Here is a 24,521-nt window from a genome sequence, read left to right as displayed (position 1 = left end):
TACAATAAACAATAATACAAATGTACCAAAATGTCATGAAAAGACAATCAAAACTATCACAATATATGAAACTTCCATTGGGTTACAAAAACGTACACTACTTCCTTCTTTTGTAAGAAATGTTGCATTCTCTAACAAGACCCCAACAATAGTCCCCCATCATTGAAGGATCCCATCGTCCCTGGTACCTTTTCTCCATTGCCATTATATCTTGGTGGAATCTTTCTCCCTGTCCGTCGCTGAGAGCACCTAGGTTAGCAGGAAAGAAGCTGAGGTGGGAGTGCAAAAAGTGGATTTTTAAAGACATCCTACAACCCAACTCTTTGTATTTCTGTATCATGTCCTGTACGATTTCTGTGTAACTCTCAGCTTTGTTATTGCCCAGAAAGTTGCGCACAACACACTTAAATGCTGTCCAGGCAGCTAGCTCAGCACTGTTTAACTTGCTGTCAAAGCTATCATCAAGCATTAATTTCCTAATTTGGGGACCAATAAACACTCCCGCTGAAATCTTAGCATCACTCAGGTCAGGGAACTTATCTCGCAAATACTTGAAACCTTCACCAGATGTGTCCATGGCTTTGACAAAGTTTTTCATAAGTCCTAACTTGATATGAAGTGGCGGTAGTAATATCTTATAAGGATCTACCAAAGGAGCGTATTTGACGTTGCATTCTCCAGGTACGTAAATCACTCTAGGTTCCCATTCCTTCACTTCATAATGTTTGTTATCAGCTCGGCTATCCCATAAACATAAAAAACATTGGTACTTCGTGTAACCGCACTGCAGTCCTAATAAAATACCAACTACCTTGAGATCACAACATATTTGCCAACAATGGTCCTTGTAATTTATAAGATTTAGCAAAGTTGACAATGGTGTCATAGGATTCCTTAATCTTCACTGAGTGCGCAAGTGGTATAGAAGGTTTTTTATTTCCATTATGTAAAAGGACAGCTTTAAGGCTGACCTTTGACGCGTCTCGATAAATAACCTCCATTCTTCTGGAACGTAAGGAATTCCTAGCTCCGCCATCAACCCATTTATATCCGTACATACGCACACATTATCTTGCATTGAGAAATAGCTTGATAATTGAACATGCCTTTTCCTGTACACTGATATGTTCGTTTCTGCATCCAATAAGTTCCACTGCTGGAGCCTTGATCCCAAAAGTTCCGCCTCTTGTTTTGTCAGGTGCAAATCACGGACTAGGTCATTAAGTTCACATTGCCGGATGAAATATGGTTCGCGAACACAGTCAGGGATGAACGTTGGATCCTTGGATGTACATGTTGATGTTGATGGTTCATCAAGGTCATGATCGTCATCAGAGTCTTTTGGCCATATCTCTTCCCAGTTGGTAGGGGGCTCGGGAAGTGGAAGTTCTTTTGCATTCTGTTACATTTGATAACAAATATTGATAACCATTTCATGAACAAAACGAAAAAACTTGGAGAATTATATATATATGTATTAAGATATACATATACTGTACGTTTAAAAAATATACGTTGGAAGTACATTCTATTTTTATACGCGTTTCTAATTTACAGAGAGCAATACAAGTGTGTTGTTGACTATTGTAAATATTCATTTTTGTAGTAATAAAGCAAATGTCTGTGTTTGTAGTAATAAAACAAATCGTTTTTACCCCAACTCAGGAGATCTGAAAGCATTACTATCAGGTGCAATAAACAGTGCACACAGTATACATACAAATATATTTATTTCTCTAGAAAGAACAAAGCGATTTTTACGAAACTTTTAGGGTTTATTAAATATAAATCAAGGTATACTAAGGTATAATTTCTATGTTACTATATGTAAGGGGACAGGAGCTAGGGGAATAAAATATCAGAAAAAGGGAAATTTTTGAGGGAATTTCCCGAAAATCCCTATGTTACGGGAAAACTGTACGTGATGGAGAGAAACCGAGTGCATATTCGAATTCAGCGGAAAAAGTTCTTTTAAGATCAGGTGATTTTTCTCATGTAACAAACAAAAAGTTTAAATTTGTTAACTAGTGAAAGAAATAAGAACACTGATCACATATGAATCAGAAAACGCTTGAAAGTAGACGAAAATATCAAATCTAGAACATCTACTGGAAATAAGTTTGTAAATTACTGTCTCCATTAACAGACCTTCTCCAATTCTTCTTATTCCAGCATCTTTTTTTCTAGGTAAGGGAAGAACTTGCTTGTCACACTGACCAGGGAGGGGCCCAAATGGGGTACTAGACTTGCCGAACGACATGTATCAGATATGAAAGAGGGTATGAAACTATATACATGTGCAAATTTATAGCGGCCGAGGACAACATGGAGAAGCATAAGAGCCGGAAGAAATATGGCCAACTGTAGGGCTCAACCACACAGAAAGCTAAGAAATTACTGAATGGCCACATAAATGAAGGTCAAATGTTTAGTAGTAGTTGCATGATAAGATCTGCTATATGTTGGGGAATATGAACATGGGCGCTATATTGAAAACGGCCATCTCGAATTTGGATTCACAATGTAAAGAGAAATTGGATTACGTAGCATATCAAATAGCACTGAAATTTTCCCAGGAGTTCATCAGTGTTAACCATTCTGTAGTAACTGAGAGTTGAGCAACTGTAGTTGAGAAGTGTCATGCAAAAAGCACCACAGAAGTTCTGTGAGTCTCGGTAGTATGACGAAAAAGCTACAGCTTCGAGAACTCTGGTTTGCATACAGACCAAAGGAAAAGTATGTTTACATGTAGAATATTTGAGAGCAAGGGAAATATTTTCAATTGCCTGCAAAGATGCCTGACATTCCTTCGAATATTAAGGCACCTACAAGAAAATCAGCTAATATGTGCAAGGATGATTTGAAGTTCTGTCTTCCGGAAGTATTTGGCCGCTTGTGCACGAGAATAGCATCTTACTGCTGGTTGATTCGTTTTCTCGTAACGAAAATGATGAACCCATACATTTCACCGTTCCGAATAATATTGAGTTTCACAAGATACTGATAACTCCCAGGCCGGTAGGCCCGTAGACCATTATTCACGGGAGGCAGGCTTACCTAGTTTTTATTGATCACTCAAAAATTTTCATGGTAGGCTTGCAAATTAACTATAATATGGTTGGACCGCCACCCCCAAACACATTTAGGCTGACTACGGGCCTGACCCCTAAATGCATTGGACGTATTCAACCTCTCGACTTTGAATTCTTTAGCACATACAAACAGTACGTGAGGTTTTTCACGGATGATACGTTACATATTGATGGATTTCATGTATGGTATCGTGACAACTTCATCCGTTTCCAAGCATCTACGTGTTTCCAGTTTAGTGTCCCCGGTTATCAGTTTGTCTTCTTCATGGCTGAATATCTTCAAGAGCATCCAGGAAAATTCCAGACTTCAATGTCCCTTTATTTTCGTTATGAAACGTCATCGGATTGTCAGCAGCATCAGGCAATAGTCCCTGTTTTTTTCAAGTGTGGACACTGTGAAAGCTCTTGTGCTTTCATCACAATCTTATAGATACACTTCACATCAACTATCCTTCATAGACGAGTATGCACCTTTATCAATATACCTGCTTATATGATGATATATGAAGAACCACATCGTAATTGTACTTGTAATCCCCAGCCCTCATTTGTTTCAGGTATTTAAACGTGACGGCGACTATCCATCTTTAACACTGAAATAGTACCAACTCTTTGCATGTACAAATACTCTTTGTACTCCTTTCCTAAATGCACATCCCGTGCCAACATGTTGCAGATGGTTTAGAGCATGTACGATTTTCTACACGCTCATTAGAACATACTGATACTTGTCGTTGTTTGCACGTAGATGTTGCTGGTCATTTGTCTTGTATCTTGCCAATGCATCAAAGGGCAAACAGGCTATTTCGTTTTTGTACAAATATCTCCTTACGACTTTCTTGTTACTTCTAAACTCAAAATAGAATTATTACAGAATGGCTAATACCAATGAACAACTGGTAAAATTTGAGTACTATTTGATATGCCACATGACCTACTTTTTCTTTTACACTGTAAATCCAAATTGAAAATGTCCACTTTCAATATGGCGGTCATGATGTTCATGTTCCCCAACATATAGCAGATCTAATCATGCATCTACTACTAAACATTTGACCTTCATTTCTGTGGCCACTCACGCGCGGAACGAGCAATCCTTTAGCTTTCTGTGTTGTTCAGCCCAATGGTCGTCCGTATTTCTCTCAGCTCTCATGCTTCTTCATGTTGTCCTCGGCCGCTTTAAATTTGCATATGTACATAGTTTCACACCCTCTTTCATATCTGATATATGTCGTTCGGCAACTCGAATACCCCATTCGGGCTCTTCCCTGGTGAGTGTGCATTGAAATTGAAACACAAATACTTGAAATAGTTTCAGGCTGGCCGGGATTCGAACACGGGTCTACAGAACGTCCTTAACCACTCACCTAATGCGCCACTTCATCTTCCACCCCAATTAATACCAAGTTAAAATCGTTTCATGGAAAAATATAAACAAGGTACTAATGCTTGTGTGAGCGTCTTAATAACTTACTCGAGATTTCCTTGTTTAACTCAAAAACAAGTTATATAGACGTTCCTCAATGAGGAAAATACCACGAAACGTTCTTCAGGTTGAGGCTACGTTATCTGTTTCAGGGATGGTCCCGGCTTACATTACATTTCTTCTTTACCATGATTTCTGATTTCCAAAGAAGAAAAGACGACAGAAATTTTTGTCACATTCTTTGAATTGTATCAACACGTGTAGAAATAGACAATTCTATGTTTATGTTCCAAAACTACTAGTTTATTTCCTTATATTCATTTGAGGAATTTGTGGCAAATTGACCCGGTGGCACTAGCCAAGTGATCTGAGGCCTTCGGCTTCTGATCATGGAGTGCAATCCACTAGGGGTTCGAATTCCTCTGAAGAGCAAGGTCGGAATTTTTACTGTTCTCAGCATTTCTGTGTTCGTGTCCCTGTAGTGTTTGGAATACGTCGAAAGGACATGAGGCGCCAGTGGCGAACAATAGTGGGTTGGGGCGATTTGTCTAAAGAGATTGTGAAATCAGGAAACTCCCTTTGCAGCTACCTGGGTTCAAATCCCGTCGTGGTAATTATTATTTGGAAGGTATTGTTTATGTAATTGGAACTCAGTTTTGGCCCATACTACAGCAGTAAGGACGTGTTTAGCCCTCATGTATTCATCAATTCTTGTCCAAACACGTTACATCGCCAGACAGTTACGAATGAAAGTTGATACTGATGACTTTATTTTGTGTTGTTGGCATTTCACATGTGAAGGAAGTCGTATTAACTCTTAGACCCAGAGAAATTTAATATTGTTCATCTTAGTATATATCAGAAGTATCGATATTGCAGAATATAAAAATTTCCTAGATTGCCACAGTAGAAATCGAACCCGCTACCCCAACATTACGAAACTAACGCTTATGCAACTACTCTAACACATCACTGTTCTGAGAGAAGGAAAAAAGTGGATGTGGAGTGAATTCAGTAATTACACACTTTTACGATTCCAGTGTAATAATGCTGAAACTTTGTGATTTCATTCATGATAATATATTAAATATTATGCAGAAAGAATAGTTCAGAAAATTCAATTTTAAATTGACAACTCACATGTACGGGGGCGCTGCCGACTGCTCTCGCCTTGGGCCCTGATTTTTCACGGCACGGCATTGGACAGATACTCATATTGGTGTTTCATGGCACTGGATTATTTTTTTAAAAGTTAACTAATTTATCGAATCTTCCTCAGTACCTTGTTTCCTACTTTTACCCGTTTTACATTTTTTTCCAGTAGCTCTTTAAGAACAGGGACAAAAACACAGAAATATGGAGGACAGTGAAAATCACAAACACTATTTGCGTGTCCTTACCTTGCTTGAAGTAAAACATTAAAATATGGTGAACATGCAATTCTTGGTCTTCCTTCTTCTATGCATTGTCAAATCAAGAGTTGGAGTAAGTCAGTTGGTCAAATGGATCCAGTTTTCTAAGTGGGTCAGTGGGACGTGGTCAACAGCCCAGATAGCAAAAATGACTTTCAACAAACTTGCAGCAGATTTGCAATTCAAGTCTGGCAAACTTTCAGCAGACTTGTGATGCAAGTCTGCAAGTTTAATGCAAGTTTAATGTAAACTTCCTAGTTGACGCTGTTCGAACTTGCAGCACGCCTGTAATGCAAGTGTATCGTAAGTTTGCAAAGCAAGTTTCTGCAAGGTGTTTACTTGCACAGCAAGCCTACTGCAAGTTTCCACTTGCAGTGCAAGTGCACAGCAAGTTGGTAGCAAGTTTGTGTAGGTTGAAAGCAAGTCTCTGCAAGGATACCACTTGCACTGCAAGTCCCTAACAAGTCTACAGCAAGTTTGTAGTAAGTCTTCTGCAAGTATATACTTGCATGCCTTTGTATGTCTTTTATAAACCGAACATTTACTGTATACGAACAATCACACAGTATATTTTTCTCAAAAACTTTGTCAAACAATACACGCTTAAAATATAAATTATCTCTACATACTGGATACTTACGTAATTATCTTAATTATCCACTTGTTTTAATGCTTCACACACTTCGCACCTACTTCAAATGGCGGCCTGGCGCGGAGATTTCTAAGATTAGACTTTTGTGCCACCTGTTGGTAGAAACTAGAACTGACACACTTGCTACAAAGTTGCAGCAAGCCTCCAAGGCAAGTAAAATCTAGCAAGTGAAAATCAAATTACGACATTTGCGAATAACTCTTTCAAAAAGCCTGCAGGAGGTTTACAGTGCACAGAAAGTCTAGCAAGTTAAAATCAAATATTGTGAAAGACTTGCTGCAAACCAACATGCTATTAGGGAGCATGTGACCCACTGCGAATCATGACCCACTGTGACTCTCCACCCACTATGACCCACTCTGATACACCGACGCACTCTGCTCAGTCCATTGTAGACAGCATCTTCTCAGCAGCATATCTTTTCATCCTCGACCCTAGCCATAGAAACTAAAAACACGTTTCTGATTGATTGCGGCTTGCGATTGTCCAAACGTTCTTGTGTATGTATTGTGTATTATAGTAGTAATAGAAGAAAATTTGTAATTTTGTTGGAATTGAAGAAGAAAATTGCAGAAAAAGTTGAGTTTAAATTTATATCATGGCACTCAAAGTGGAACAAAACGATCCCTGGAAGACTTCTAACTTGCTCCTCCTGCTCCTACTACTACTACTCTTATCACTACTACTACTACTTATACTGTGGATTCGTATAGGAAAACTGCACATGTAACGTCATCACTTTTTCAGTATTATTTTCATCTTATTTTAATGAAAAAGGAATTTTGATAATTAAAAAAAATAAAATATAAAAATAAAATTTTCATTGGCCCGGGTTTGAACCCACACCAAAAGCAAATATAATTACTAACTCATTGCGCTAGTACGCTCGGCTACGATGACCGCCAGTACCAGGCACTTGATTTTTGCTTTCTTTATGCTACGTGGTGAGAAACGGATAAGTCCAACTAACCAGAACCGCGTATATATCTCCTATGAGTAGGGTGGAGCGTGATTTAAAAATATGTTTCTGAACACTGGTGAATTTGTCTACGTTTTAGTTTCAACGCCTCCATTTCCCTTTTTCATTTGTTTCTGTTCACTTACCTGAGATGAATATCACTAAGGGAAAAATTTTAGGCATTTTTGGATTTGATATTTGTAATTGTGATAATATCAATAGGACTTATACTAGTACTTGGCTTTAGAGACACGGAGCCTATGCGTTTTTATAGCAGTTAACTACTGGAAAAATACATTTTTGAATCACTGTAATATATAAATAATTATATGAAAATTGAATGCAACTATGTTTGCCTAATCATCACGGCCAAATGGCAGTCAAATAAAATGAAGTTTTGTATGTAGTTAAGCCTTAATCCAAATTGGGATGTTACCATATTGCTTTCATTATAATAATTTCCTAAGTGATAGAGGGGATACAAATTTTTGCGAAAAAAAAAAATAGTATCTCACAAGCCAATCAACTTACGGAGCTGAAATTCTGTACATAACTCTTTATTGAAAATGAACAGAACGTTTTCTAGCATTTTTAAACTTCTCCTTTATGGAGACGGGCGGCATTTTCTATATATGGTAAATTGATAGTGGGTTAGTTTGTAAAAATAATCGAAAACACTCGATATTACTCGTAGTTGAGAAACAAACAATACAGTGTTTTGTATCATATATCTATATATGCTTACCATGCACTTTCTATTATAACAATTGCTCAAGCTTGTTTATTATATGGAGCGCTTAGAGCACAAGGCAATCAACCCATAAAGTTATGAGAAAATATATGTGAAATTTGTAACCTTCTGTACGTTGGTTGCCTTAATTTCGGAGTTTCAAATTTCATCCGTCTTTCCACTGAAAAGTATCGACAATTCAACAAGGAAATAATTAGACCATGCTAATTTAATTGAAATTTATTGTAATCTTGTCCTTACTGTTTTATATTGTAAAGGTCAGATCCATTGTTATTGTAACAGAGAGGTGCTTGAGTGATTGACCGTTTAAATTCAAACTCCGATTAGTTAGAATTTTATAACCTGGTTTATTATAAGTGTAAACTCTTTAATCGGTAGAGAAGAGGCCGTGGATCATGTGTCAGTTGATGACGATGGTATTTGGTGGGTCAGTGGTCCATGGTGGTTGGTGGGTCGGAGTGGGTCATGGTGGGTGGTGAGTCTGAGAGGGTTACAGTGGGTGGTGGGTCGTGGACCAGAGAGGGTCACGGTGGGTGGTGGGTCAGTGGGGCGTGTGTCAAGTTTTGATTGACCAACGCCATCTCTGGTCAAATCTGTAAAACCAAACCAAACAAAGGGCGTGCGGTGACTCAGTGGTAGAGCGTTTACTTTTGGTGCTTGGGGTCCCTGGTTCGATAGCAGCTCACGTCGTGTGGACTTTGTGGTGGACAAATACGTGCTCGCGGGTTTTTCTCGGGGTTCTCCCGTTTCCTCTCACTTTCTTCATTTCACCATTTCATTCATTTCTCATAATCACCGTCTCCTTTAGCCTGACCGGCATAATCGTGAGCCGTAAAACTCGAATATTTCATTACGTTTTTTTTTCAAACCAAACAAAAAGCAATATTAATACACAAAACGCTTAACATCTTAGCTATTCATAATATAACTATTACATGATTCGAATAACTCTAGTATATCCACAAATAATCATTTGTCATATTTTACCGAAATACAGCATAGTTTTTCCGACAACCTGATACTTTAAATATTGATAATACGTAAAGTTCATTGATCTAATCACTTATTCACTTCCTCTCTTATGGTCATCAAAACCTTAGGGTACTTCCGTAGATATAGAAAGATGAAATTTAGTAACCAAGCTTGGTGTAGCGTACAAGTAAACAAATATAAAGCAACAGGATGATATTTCCCTCCCCCAAACCTCCTACAATGGAGTGTGTTGATTATTCAACAAAAAGCTTGAAATCCAATCAGAAAATTCATAAAATATAAAATATGTAGCCAAATCTCGACTTTGCTTTATTATTATTATTATTATTATTATTATTATTATTATTATTATTATTATTAATAATAATAATAATAATAATAATAATGATGATGATGATAATAATAGTAATAATAATAATATAATAAAGGAAGCACAGAATTACGATATCAATTACGTATACAATACATTCCAATAAAGAAAAAGAATAAATGTCGCGATAGGATTCGAACCCGAGTTGCTGTAATAGCAATTCTCTACTTTCGCACTTTGCCATAAATTCCTCATACAAAGATAAGAAAATAAACTAGTAGTTATTGTAATTAAACATTGCACACACTATTTATACATATGTTGATATAATTCAAAGATCGTGAAATTAATTTGTACTTTCTTTTCTTCTTTGGAAACTAGAAGGTGAAGAAGAATTGTACTGTAAATTGGGACCATCGCTGAAAACAATGACGTACCCTTAACTTGAAGAACGTTTCGTGATATGTTCCTGATTGAGGAACGTCTATAGAACTTGTTTTTGGGTCAAAGAAAGAAATCTCGAGTAAGTCACTGTGACACTCACAAGAAACGACTCATTATACAAGCATTAGTATTTTGTATAGTCTTACATGCAACGAGTTTAACTAGCTAATAGTTTAGATGAAAGATGACATGAGGCGGTAGGTAAGTGGTTAGCGTATTGAGTTTCTATTCGGCGTACCCGGGTTCGAATCCCGGCCAGGCTGAAATTTTTCAAATGTTTCAATTTCAATACATACTCAGTGTTACAAGCCAGATCTTGTCTCCTGCAAAGAGAAAAAGATTTTGGAATGAGGAGAATTGGAGAAGGTCTCTCAACATTTGGAGGCAATCATTTACAAACTTATTTCCTGCAGTTGTTCTAGATTTGATATTTTCAGCTACTTTTAAGCATTTACTGATTCATGCATGGTCAGTAGTTTTATTTCTCTAAATATACAGTATATAAAGAAATAATACATTACATACAAAGCAATATTGAGATTAATATATGATGTTCTTTGGAAAACACGATCCGAACCATAGAGATTCATCTTAGAATGGAGAATTGTTTCGTTAGTTACCTACTTTATATTTTTACCTGCATAAACACCTGGATCAGTACTACCAACTGCTGTCAGTGTCGAGAAAAGTTACGTGTAAATTGGGTTGTATCTGTCTAGGTGTTCTCACAACTGGAAATGACCTGGACCCCAAGTAATGGAATTAAAACAGTCAGGGGTGCAGATACTTATGTGAGTGACTGTACAGCCGTTTCAAAGATAGCTGCACATCAGTGGACAGTGAACCACATTCAGGTAGGCCTTCAACAACCCGGAATGATAAGTGCGGACACTGGTCTTGCAGGTGTGGCGTATCACAGCCTGAGAAATTGCAAACGATATATGGGTAAGCATCGGATCAGTACAGTCAGTTTTGAACAAGAATTTGGGCATGAGGAGAGTGTCCTCGAAATTTGTACCGAAGCTGTTAACAATGAAGCAGAAGCAATGGCGTCTGGACATCATATATATAAATTCGGGATAATTTGTAAGCTATCAAGAATGTTCTGTAATAATGTGTCTGTATAGGTTATTAAGATTTTGTGCACTGTTTGCTTTCTTAATTTGTATAAATTATATTTACCTGAGATTTTCAACTATACTTTACGGTACACACTTCACTTGAATTTTCCTTTTTCCTTATTTTCTTTTTCTTTTCTTTTGTCTTTGTAATGTTCAATCTCAGATGAGTAGAAGAAGGTGTCTCGAAAACCACAATTCAATGTTATCATAGATCAACCGAATTGTAGGAAAACCCACAACATAAAAGATTTCACGTTCCTAAAGAAAGACATCAGTGATTTACGGAAACTGGGGTTTCCGAGTTCTAAACCTTGCTTAAGAACATGTTATGCAAACATGAAAGTTTACCACATTTGACATGTAATAGTAAAATCGTGGAACTATATGGACTTTGAGGATCCAACCCTCCGTTGATGAACTAAGGAACCATTAGTGGCGTAACAGCCGGCAGAAAATTTTAGAAAGATGCACTTTTTTCATTATTGGGATTACTTTTTTTCTGAAAGAAGTTGCGCGAGTTCAACAATTGACATTTTTCAAGTCAAACGCGTTCTGAACAGTGATTAACCAAATGCCTGGTGTTTTTCTGTTTATGCTAAAACATGTTTGTTATTGGACTAAGCTCAAACCATTTAATATGATTGATGGAAGAATAGGAATTAGATTTCTGGTCTCTCGGCATCTATGGCCATGCTAGTCAGCCGCGTATCAGGTATAGCGTAACATCATTCGAAAAAAAGAAGGAAGGAAGTTACTTGGGACCTATACGTTCAGTACCAACCCAGTATTTGCGTGGTGTTAATGAGAAAAACAAGGAACACTGAAAAAGTGGTACCCTTATTTGACCGAGTGTTCCCACCAGGAATCAAACCCTAAACTGCTCGTTAACATGATTGATGTAGCAACCTTTCGGAAATTAACGGGTACATTGCAACACCGTTACAGTGATACTTGTACTGTAAATAGATTTATGTAAACACTGTATATAAGTGAGAAAATTCCGGTGAATGGAATCAAAGTATCCTGCGAAACTAAAGCATTTTCTTAAAAATGAAGCCCTATATTATTTCTTTAGTTCATTCGTTTTTTTTTATTTTCTTGCAAAACGAAAGATGGGAGAGAGAAAAGAAAATAAGAAAATAAAACGATGAAAGAAAAGAACTGTCTCATCTTGTTTCTCCTCTTTCTTTCATTTTCTTTCTTTTTCTTAGAGTACGTTTGTTTTATCTTGGCACACTTCCCGCCAGAGCACTTGGTTGGCCTTTAAAGTATTTTCTGCTATCACTCACTTGAACGTTTTAATCCAATAGACGTCTTATTGGCTTTGTCGTGTAGGTGACGTTAGTTGTCAGCCAGCCCGTTAAATGAGGTCATTGCTATTTAGCGGGTGTTTGGAGTGCTTAGTAGCTACACGCGAACAAGTGTGTTTCAGTGATTTGTGAGTAGTGTCGCATTTTGTTGTGTTTCCTAGTGTATTGTAATTCTCAACTTAATCGTAGCGCTGCAACCATACGTTGCAGACAGATCCATCCTTTAGGCGGAAAGCGTGTCAAGAAGAAAACAAACGTGCTATAGAAAAAGAAAACAAAGAAAGAAATCTTAATTTCAACGGATGAAAAAATAAAGCACAATAATTTGAAAGACATTTCTGATGAACATTTAAATAAAAATAACTTACCCAGATTCGAGTGAAAATATGAGATTCGTAGAGTTCCATCATCATACTCTTGAAGTACTCATCTTGTTGAGAGAACAACGTGTACAGCATTGTTTTTAAGTTCCGTCGTAGGGTACGAAATGGTATAGTCTGTCGTGACAAATTGAGGAAGCACGTAATGGTGGGCTTAAAAAATTCTGCTTCTACATCCTAAAAATAAATATAAAAGAAAAGGAATAACGTGTAAGTGCGACAACATGTAAAAAATAAATATATATATATTTACATGATTATATACATGGAGTAGGTCATTATTTTCAATACGCCCATGTTACTTTTAAAACGCTGAATTATCTATGATACAAATGAATCAGGTAATACCAAAAGGGCTTCAGTTACACAAACTTAGTTTTGAAAAAAAATAAAAGAGAAAAAATTAAAAAAGACACTCTTGCTTGCACGTAAATTATAGACAAATCCCTGTATCCATGAAATTTTATTTTTTAGTATTATTTTGTTGCTCTTTTTTAAACACAGAACTGTGTTAGGACGTTTTCCGACCAGTTAAAGTATGAAGCAGGTATAAAAATACAACTCCAAATAAAAATAAAGATATGTTTGTTGACTACGTTAAGTTACTAAACGCAATGTATTGCATACTTTGTTAAGGTTTGTTCTTCTCAAATAAAAAATAAAAAAACACTATCAATCATTTTGGACTTCCAGTTCGATCTGCTCAACTGTAGGTCATTTCACGATCAATTCATAGAAGTGTTTGTGCTCACCAGGAACATAGGGCAGATGTTTCCTGATGTCATTGATTTTGGCACTCTCGATGGGAACTTTACTAACGGAATAAGCTGCAGATTATGATAATGTTCCTTTTTGTTTCTCATCTTCGCACATTTTGAATGAGTGTGTCACTAGACTGTCAATAGTTTGACTTACAAAGATTTTACCAAATTCTCTTTATAACAAGACAGCTGCAGTTAATTTTAGGTTAGAAAAAAGGTTAGTTGAGATACAGTTAGGTTATGAATCTGAGAACATTGCAGTATGTTAGGGTTACCATACGTCTTGGTTTTTCCGGTCATGTCCTCTTTTCGGACCCTGTAATTTGCGTCTGGGCGGGTTTTTTACATAATAAAAATTACATGAGTCGAATCTTATTGTCACTAACATAGAAATCAAATAAACTTTTCATACAGGAAGGCTTTCTGCCACTGATTCAAGCTAATTCTTAGTAGAGTAATCAAAGTATAAGTCTCTTTATAAAATGTTGAACCAATGAAACTGAAATCCTTTATGTATAGAAACACATTTAGTTTTGACCTTATTGGAACGAAAATCTACTGTTAATTTCGCCATTATGGTGACTGAAGCCCCTTTTGCACGAACTAATTCAAGCATCAGCAAGGTAAAACTTTTGAACATACTGCACAACACTATCAGATTAAATGTTTATAACTCAATTTAAAGTTGTACACTGCAATAGACTACACAGCCACACACATACACACACATATTTCTATGCAGCGGGTTCCAGGGTATGGATTCGAAGTATTTTTTACGTCGAATCCAAATTTCGAAACCCCAGGACGATTGAGCGTACCATTTTTTTTCATGCGCCAAAATCTTGAGCGATTTTCAATAGAGAGGCTACACACGTAATAAATAGGATTTTCCAAAGAAAATCTATCCAGACTTCAGGCATATGATCAATGTGAAAATATCATATTGTTAGAATTTCTAACCGATACTCCGAGATGTTATTGCCGTCATGGCAAAAACAGGTAAGATATTTAAGATGCAGAGTATCGGAAGCTGGTTAGGGTGAGCAAGCTAGCCCGCAAGCGACGTCATCATAAGACCGCACCTCCTCAGTAGTGGGCGACATGGCTACTGAAGAGCATAATGCTTCAAGGAGTTAAGGTATATCGTAATGTCCTTCTCATCAGTGCGATGGAGACAGAAATTCTTTATGTTGTGTTTACGGCAAGTATGAGTTTAGGAAAAATAGGAAAACTTTTACCGGTGATCTGAAAGCCATTTACAAGAAACGTTACAATATGCAGGTAGATCATATCAGTAAGATCTTGGAGCATCGATTAGAAATCCTACAAATATGATATTTTCACATCGATCATATACCTGTAATCTTGAAAGATTTTCTTCGGAAAAGCCTATTTATTACGTGTATAACCTTCCTATCCAAAATCGCTCAAGTTTTTTGTCCATAAAAAGGATACGGTCAATGGTCTTGTGGTTTCAACATTTGGATTCGGCGTGAAAAAAATACGTCGAATCCATACTGTGGGGTCCACTCCACAGAACTTTGTGTATCAATGCGAGTGGGTGGCTGTGTTTTACACACTTTTAATTTGCATGTTTCACGAAAAGTTACGGTAACGCATTTATTATTGAATGTTGCAACTAAGGATTCTACAGTATCACAAACATACAAATTTCGGAGGCTTATACAACGCAAGTGACGTGGACGGGGCAACACACGTTCAGAGCAAATGAATGTCGAATACTATTATCATTATGTTAAGCGTTTCGAATAAATACGAACAAAGTCACAGGGAGTCGAAAGTTTAACCTTTCCAAACGGTACCATGTGTCTCAGTTATCATATTATTGTTACAGAGGCCTAATTTGGGCGTTTATATGCGTTTTTGATATTTTAGCGTCCTTGGTTTGAATCTCTGAACAACAAATGCGGCACTATCAGTTTTCCGTTTACATGGGATTTGAAATATGTAATAATTTGACGTAGTGCTATCAAAAAGAATCAACTTTACATTAGGTAGGCGACATATCTGATGGTATCACAGATCGTGTGAGACGATTTGCTTCAGTCAATATTTACATGACGCACTTCTAAAAAAAAAAAAAAAAAGTGAGACAGACTGCTTTGAAGAAATTAAGTTCAAAAGGTAGAACCTAGATCCTTACGTCCCTCGGATGCGTGCTTACAAGGATATTTAGTTTCCTTCCATTCTGACAGAGAGGAACACGTGAGTCCTACAAGTCCGATAGACCATCAGGTTGCCACCAAGTAAATACAGGGTGCGGAAAAAGTCCGGAACGCTAAATTATCTCGCACAGAGAAAAATCCGTTCTCCGGACAGCGGTATATTGTACAAATATACGTTATCCTCTTGCTTACTACAGAAATCAGTACGGAGCACACGTTATCCATATGCTACATAGGCACTGCCCTTCGATGTTACACGATGCGGTTGCAGGATGTCTGACATGTAACAGTTTTCCGTAGTTCACATGCATTTACTTATGTTACATTCCTCAGCTGTATGTTATATACGTATATTTGTATGTGAGATGCTGACCGTCTATATTGTTTCATACGGAAAGTACGTATTGATGGAACACTTATACAGAAAGTATTATAAAACATGCGTTTTCAGTTATACGTCTGCTGTACGTTAAGTCCAAAAACTACAGGAATTATGCATGTAACCTATCTTTTTTAAGTATGTCACCTACAATTTTTTTTTCTCAGTGCGCGAAATATACAGATCAGCAAAACAAAGACATGCGTTAAATAGTTTTGAAAACGCTAACCAATGATAGCAATCGAAACCCCCTATACCTACCTTCTTTAGTTGTGCAGGGGGTAACTTTAAAATTTTAAAAAGGGATCCCCATTTCTTATTGCACATTTGAATTCTCCAGAAAGAGGGAAAGTGATTTGACCTAGAATTGAAAACAGTGCTTTCACGGATGGCGCTTGAATCGATACACACAAAAAAGGGGAGGTACCAAACCATAATGAAAATGTGAATTTTCAGTCCCGTACTCTGCAGCCATACGGTTAATGTACTGGATTGCGTAGTCAGAGTCCTGAGTTCGATTTCCGCTGAGAATACCTTTTTTATGTGTATGTTTTGTACCCAAATAATGAATTCATACACTTTAACTTCGATAAAAATAGTGTATTAATCCATAATATTAACTTGCAAGAAAATACAAATTGCTACAAAAATGTTTGTTTTTGTTGTAAATAACCCCATGAACTCTAACACTAATAACCCTATTAAAGAAACATTTCATAAAACGAGTTTGCAAAACAATTATTAAAATTTGTATTGCATGTAAGTTGAATGAAGCGCTATTTAAATTTAGAAAGTATGGACTTACTATTTGGAAAACAACAAGAGGGAAAAGGATACTTTGAGCGGGGACTGAACTCAGGACCTCTGACTCTTCAGCCCAGTACTCTAACCGCATGACTATAGAGTACGAGACCGATAATTGACATTTGGTACACTCCGCATCAAAAAAGTGCGACACTTGATGCCGTGCAGCTTGGCCACCCAATATACACCTTCTTATCCCATAATCGTGTCTGGTAAAGAGACCCATCTCTCTCCTCCTTTCTTCTCTCCATAACTAAAATGAGCTAACAACATGAACGCAATTCTAATTTTAAACTACACATGCATTAGTATCGATGAAATGAAATAACAAAACCAAGACGAAACAAGATTCATAAGTTGATTTAGGGAGAAACTGAAACACACACAATGAAAAATTTTAATCAATGCATGTACATTACACAGAGATTCAGAAATGAGCCAGAAAGAGAGAGAGACAGAAAGAGAGAGAGAGAGAGAGAGAGAAGGCGAGAAGAGAAGAAAAGGAAAAGGAAGAACAGAAAAAATGTGGAATTTTAAACTTAGTAACAAAACAACCTAACATTATAAAGTTACGTTACCAGAAATCCAACAATAATATAGAAATAACGTTTGTTTTTATATTTCTTTCAGGACTATTCGAATATATAGAGGATGCTTGTCACTTTCGAAAAGGATAGCATACTCAATTTCCAGTAGAACTCTAGATCTCACAGATACATCTACGATAATGGCACCAGTTTAACACACATGCTTTGTTTCCGCGTGGTTCAGTTGTAAATTTGGTAGTGTTCATTGGACGTACTGATGCAAACCACATTCTGATAAACCCAGTAGGTAGCGTAGGTCATATCTCCCATTCCAGACTACTAATGCAAAGTGAACAAAAAAGGAAAAAAACGAAAAGAAAAAGGAAGAAAGAAAGATAAAATTGTATGAGTGCTTTTTTACTGGTAAATTTTTATCAGAAATGTCCTATATTAAAAGTGCAAACCGTATGATTATAAAAAGTTAGAAATGTTCAATTGGAAAATTGGATGTTCCTTATACATGTAGCAAATCTTGCAAGTTTCAAATTTCTACGTAAATAAATCACATTGAATTATAGGAGGAAACAAATTTGTATCGAACTAGTATAAATAACATTTTGATTCAAATAACCAAAGAGGTTGCCATTTTCTAGTCTTTTCCGAAGATTTATCTGTTCCGAACATCCAGGATCACTTTCATCTCTTGCGGATATAACGTTGTAATTTGCACAGACAGAATGAACACGCTAAAGCTCAAACGGATAATAGTGTCAGTCGGATGATTTTGGTTAGCTTATGGACCACCACTTGGTCGAGGATTCAAAGCCGTAGTGACCCGGTAATTCGACTGAGACTCGGTAACCCCGACGATAAAAAAAAGATATTTTGCTTATTCCTTTGCGTTTAAACAGTATTTCTTTCAGAGATGACCAGGACTTGAGATGTTATCCCCAGAGCACAAAAATTCGACGCTAAAGTTAGCAGTTAATTACATTTTCCAGACCAAGTCTATCGGTCTCTTCCCCCGTTTTAACTTTGGAACATGCACACGCACATGAAGTGCGTGTGTACGTGAGAGAGAGGGGAGAGAAATGAAAGATGTAAAGACAGGATAGGGAAACATCAAGAAAGAGAGAAAGATACGAATATAAATATGAAACATACTTATCATTACAGTGTATGATGACGAACACGCACACACTGTTTATTCGAATTCTCGCCAGTGATGCTTTGTAAGTTTTCCAACAACAGATAAATCTCTGTTTGCAGCCATTATTTTATGCGAAAAGTTATGTTACCTGATGAGGAAATCGAACCTAGATTTCTCGCTTGGAAGTCTCGTACTTTACCACTACACCACCGATTACTTTACCCAAACTTTCTCGAACAAATGCTGTAATATTTCTTTCTGAGAACGAAAACACGAAAAGTGTTTACTGCAGATCAATGAAGTGTGTCGAATATCCTGATAAATCCCTTGCCTTTTCCAGCCAACATTCGTAAATCGTCTCCACCATGATAAAGGTGTTTGCTTCCACATTCTTAAGCACTGCACGTCTAATATAAGAAATTTATTCTTCACTATCACTTTGTAAAAAATGCAAGTTTGGCGTGAACAAGATTTGAACCTATGCCTGACAGCTTCACTAATCGTAACTCCATTACGTTGTCACTACACTATTATGCCACCTGAACCAGAAACTGAAATATTAGTTACTTTAGCGTTGATCTTTGGAACGATCAAGCTTCTTCCAGTAAGGTTATTTGCACCTAAGTTCACAACGAAATTAATTTATTCGATGACCTAGAGAGAAATTAGTGCCCACTAGTAAAGGAAACCACATACAATCCAGGAAGAACATATTATGAATTAATTTCGCCCTGCAAGTTCAAAATTACACGAATAATAATAATAATAATAATAATAATAATAATAATAATAATAATAATAATAATAATAATAATAATAATAATAATAATAATAATAATGATAATACTAATACTAATATTAATACTACTACTACTACTACTACTACTACTACTACTACTAATAATAATAATAATCATTATTATTATTATTATTATTATTATTATTATTATTATTATTATTATTATTATTATTATTATTATTATTATTATTATTATTATTGCTAGCATCATTTGGCCATTTTGCTGGGCTAAATTGAGAAAAAAATAATAATATGCTGCGTTATTCAGTCACTTTTTCTATTACTAAAGCGCTCTTTGATATCGGTCATTTTCGATGAGTTCTATATTTCCCACGTTGCGGAGCACGGCATCTTTAGTGTCATTGTTCATCTCAGCCACCCGGAAAACTATGAATTCTACAATGATATTGGCAATTTTGGTCATTTTTATATGTCTTCTCCTCCTCCATGTGCTGGTGGAATTTGGATTTAAACGGCATCAGATGTGTCACTGTTCATCTCAGCGACTCCAAAAATTATAGATTCGATACTAATATCGGTCATTTTTCGTTCTCTTTTAAATGTTGCTCTTCTTCACCCTTCCTTTAGTTACACCATCAAAATGATATGAGGAAAAACATCTTGGGTTTGAACTCCATCTAGGTTGAAAATTTTATCGTGATTGGTACGGTGGTTCAACACTTATTTAATTTTATTTATTTATATATATATATATTCCTTTCCCATTCCCATTCTCTAAGTTCCAGCGTCAAAGTGAAATAATAAAAAACATATGAAGCCCGAACCTCATCTATGTTAAAAATTTAATCGAGATAGGTAGCGTGGCTCAAGAGTTATAAAGTTTTATTTATTTTTATATATCTTTCGCCTCCTCTTCTGTCCCCTAAGTTTTACCGTCAAAGTGATATGATGAAATCTACTCCAGGCTTGAACTTCATCCATGTTGATAATTTGATGCAGATCTGTCCGGTAGTTCAAGACTTATTAACTAATTAACATAATCACTTTTATTTTTACTTGCATTGATTTTTGTATATCTCCCCGTCCTCCCCCTTCTCTACATTCCTCCATCAAGGTGAAATGGTTAAAACCATTCCATGCACAAACGTAATCTATGTTGCAAATTTCATCCAGATTGGTCGTTTGATTCAAAACTTATTAAGTTTTCTTTATCTTTTATATTTTTCCATTCTCCCCCTCCACTAAGTAAAAACATCAAAACGAATAGATAAAAATACTGCAAGGTACGAACATTATCAATGTTGAATATCTGATCCAGATCGGTCGGGTGGTTCAAGAGACTATAAGTCACAGTCACTTTAACTTTATAATATAGGTTATTATTATTATTATTATTATTATTATTATTATTCGCGTCCTTTTGAATTTGCACGGTGAAATTACTGCATAATATGTTTTTATTTCTGTATTTTTTTCTGGATTGAATGTGATTTTCTTTATTAGTGGGCACTAATTTCTCTCTAGGTCGTCGAATAAATGAATTTCGTTGTGCACTTAGGTGCAAATAAAATTACAGGAAGAAGCTTGATCGTTCCAATGATCAACGCTAAAGTAAGTATTATTTGGTTCTAGTTTCAGGTGGCATGGTAGTGTAGCGGTAACATAGTAGAGTTATGATTAGCACAGCCGTCCAGCACAGGTTCGAATCCTGTTCACGGCACACTTACATGTTTCACAAAGTGATAGTGAAGAATAAATTTCTCATATTAGACGTGCAATGCGTAAGAATTTGGAAGCAAACACCTTTATCATGATAGAGACGATCTACGAATGTTGGTTGGAAAAGGCAAGAGATTTACCAGGATATTCGAAACACTTCATTGATCTGCAGTAAACACTTTTCGTGTTATCGTTCTCAGAAAGAAATATTACAGCATTTGTTCGAGAGAGTTTGGGTAAAACAATCGGTGGTGTAGTGGTAAAGTCCCAGACTTCCAAGTAAAAAATCTAGGTTCGATTCCCCGTCGGGTAATATAACTCTTTCGCATAAAATAATGGCTGCAAACAGAGATTTATCTTTCGCTGGAGAACTTACAAAGCATCACTGGCGAGAATTCGAATAAACAGTGTGTGTGTTCTTCATCATACACTTGTATGATAAGTATGTTTCATATTTACATTCGTCTCTCTCTCTCTTTCTTTCTTGTCGTTTCCCTATCCTGTTTTTACATCTTTCACTTCTCATTCCTCTCTCTCACGTACGCACGCACTTCATGTGCGTGTGCATGTTCCAAAGTTGAAACCGAGTAAGATACCGATAGACCTGGTCTGAAAAATGTAATTAACTGCCAACTTCAGCGTCGAGTTTTTGTGCTCTGGGGATAACATCCCCAGACCTGGTCATCTCTGAAAGAAATACTGTTTAAATGCAAAGGAATAAGCAAAATATCTTTTTTTTTATCATCGGGGTTACCGAGTTTCAGTCGAATTACTGGGTCACTATGGCTTTGAATCCCCGACCAAGTGGCGGTCCATAAGTTAACCAACATCATCCGACTGACAGTATGATCCGTTTGAGCTTTAGCGCGTTCATTCTATCTGTGCAAATTACAACGTTATATTCGCAAGAGATGAAAGTGATCCTGGATATTCGGAACAGATAAATCTTCGGAAAAGACTAGAAAATGGCAACCTCTTTGGTTATTTGAAACAAAATTTTATTTATATTAGTTCGATACAAATCTGTTTCCATCCTATAATTCAATGTGATTCATCCACGTTGAAATTTGAAACATGCAAGGTTTGCTACATGTAAAGGAACATTCAATTTTCCATTTAAACAATTCTAACTTTTCATAATCATACGGTTTGGACTTTTAATATAGGATATTTCTGATAAAAATTTACCAGTAAAATAGCACTCATACAATTTTATCTTTCTTTCTTCCTTCCTTTTCTTTTCGTTTTCCTAGTTCACTTCGCGTTAGTAGTCTGGAATGGAAGATATGACCTACGCTACCTACTGGGTTTATCAGAATGTGGTTTGCATCGGTACGTCCATTGAACACTACCGAATTTACAACCGAACCACGCGGAAACAAAGCATGTGTTAAACTGTTGACATTATCTTAGATATATCTGTGAGATCTACAGTTCTACTGGAAATCGAGTATGCTATTCTTTTTGATAGTGTTTCAAGCATCCTCTATATATTCGAGTAGTTCTGAAAAAAATATAAAAGAAACGTTATTTCTATATTACTGTTGGATTTGTGGTAACGGAACTTTATCATCTGTTAGGTTGTTTTCTTACTAATTTTAAAATTCCACATTTGTATTTGTTCTCCCTTTTCCTTTTCTTCTTCTCTCGCCTTCTCTCTCTCTCTCTCTCTCTCTCTCTCTCTCTCTTTTTCTGGCTCATTTCTGAACCTCAGTGTAATATACATGCATTGGTTTCAATTTTTCATTGTGTGTGTTTCAGTTTCTCCCTAAATCAACTTATGAATCTTGTTTCGTCTCGGTTTTGTTATTTCATTTCATCGATACTAATGCATGTGTAGTTTAAAATTAGAATTCCGTTCATGTTGTTAGCTAATTTTAATTATGGAGAGAAGAAAGGAGGAGAGAGAGAGAGGAGGTATCTTTACCAGACAGGATTATGGGATAAGGAAGTGTATATTGGGTGGCCTAGCTGCACGGCGTTAGCTATCGCAATTTTTTGATGCGGAGGGTACAACCTTTCTTTTTTTGTCGATTCAAGCGTCATCTGTGAAGGCAGTGTTTTCAATTCTGGGTGAAATTACTCTCACTTTTTTTGTGGAGAATCCAATAATGCAATAAGAAATTGGATTTCTCATTTAATATTTTAAATTTTGCTCTTGTACCCTCGAAAGGGTGGAGATAGGGAGTTGCGTTTGGTATCATTGGATAGCTTTTCTGAAACTATTTAACACGTGCTTTTCTTCGTTTTCCTGATCTGCATATTTCGCGAGATATTGGACCGTTCCGGAGCTTTCTTCGCACCCTATGCATATATATATATATATATATATATATATATATATATATATATATATATATATAGAAGACAGAGAGGACTTGCGTCTACAGGATTCGAACCCATGTCATAGCAAACAATGCTATGTGAATTCACTACATTATCCGCTAGACCAAGAGAACATGTCTATTAGCCTCTTATGTTTATTTCTGTAACTATTCTGTTGACAGTAATCTCGGTCATTTTTTGTTATTTTTATCTTCTTTTTTGACAATAAGGGCAGTTGAATAAGTTTTGCACGTATGATTGCTCTTAGTTGCAATATAATAATGAAAATTTAGGTGAACATATTTTGATTTTTTCACTACAAGACTATGCCACTCAATCTAGCCTCCACCTACCTATACGCTTCTGCCAAACGTTCATTCCATGCCTTAAATGCATTTTGGTTAAAATCAGGTAGCTGATTTTTATACCATTGCACAGTGGGATAGAAACCCCGAAAACCTGGTCAAAACAGGAAGTCGTATTTTATTTTTATGAAATGTGGTACACATAGACCTAGTAGGTCTCTCGGTATGAAATTGATATCAAAAGGGGAAATTTCAAAATGGAATATCCATAATGGCGGACACAAATTGCAAAAATATGTCTACAATATGTGTAATATAGTTATAGATATTACACAACAAGCGGATGTTAAAACAGCAACAATCGAAATCATATTTGTCATACATTATTGTGTCCCGAAAGATTGCAAACTATTGCAGCCACTTTTTACACGATTTACATCACAAAACAGTCTGTTTTTTCTGTGTGAATGAGGATTCAAAAACTTATACAGGGTTTGTCCGGGAAGTAATAGGACTGATTTTATTCCGCCATGACTGTACTTCGGAGCGTGCGCGCACCGACTGGATCCGGTAGAGGGCGTTCCTAGCTAACGAACGAGCGGCTGGTCAGTTGTCTCCGAGCACACGGAGAGTCAGGACAGGCTTTTTAGCGCGATGTGTTTCTGTGAGTGGTGCAAGCCGAAAATACAGCGTTCGTTAGAGCAGAGGTACGCGATTAAATTCTGTGTTAAACTCGGTAAATCTGCGACAGAGACG

At 36.5% G+C, this 24,521-nt stretch overlaps 1 protein-coding gene across 1 annotated transcript in view; it reads right to left on the bottom strand.

Moving 5' to 3' along the window:
• The window catches only part of LOC145674182 (condensin-2 complex subunit G2-like), a 112,887-nt gene that overhangs the window by 64,142 nt on the left and 24,224 nt on the right, over nucleotides 1-24,521 (bottom strand). The window contains exon 3 of the mRNA XM_081744016.1: nucleotides 12,838-13,026. Coding sequence (XP_081600142.1) covers nucleotides 12,838-13,026 — 189 coding nt within the window. The remainder of the gene's footprint in view (nucleotides 1-12,837; nucleotides 13,027-24,521) is intronic.

This window comes from Thermobia domestica, chromosome 17 (genome assembly GCF_964235325.1).
Source record: "Thermobia domestica chromosome 17, izTheDome1.hap1.1, whole genome shotgun sequence".
NCBI lineage: Eukaryota > Metazoa > Arthropoda > Insecta > Zygentoma > Lepismatidae > Thermobia > Thermobia domestica.
This window is presented reverse-complemented; position numbering and strand designations above follow the sequence as displayed.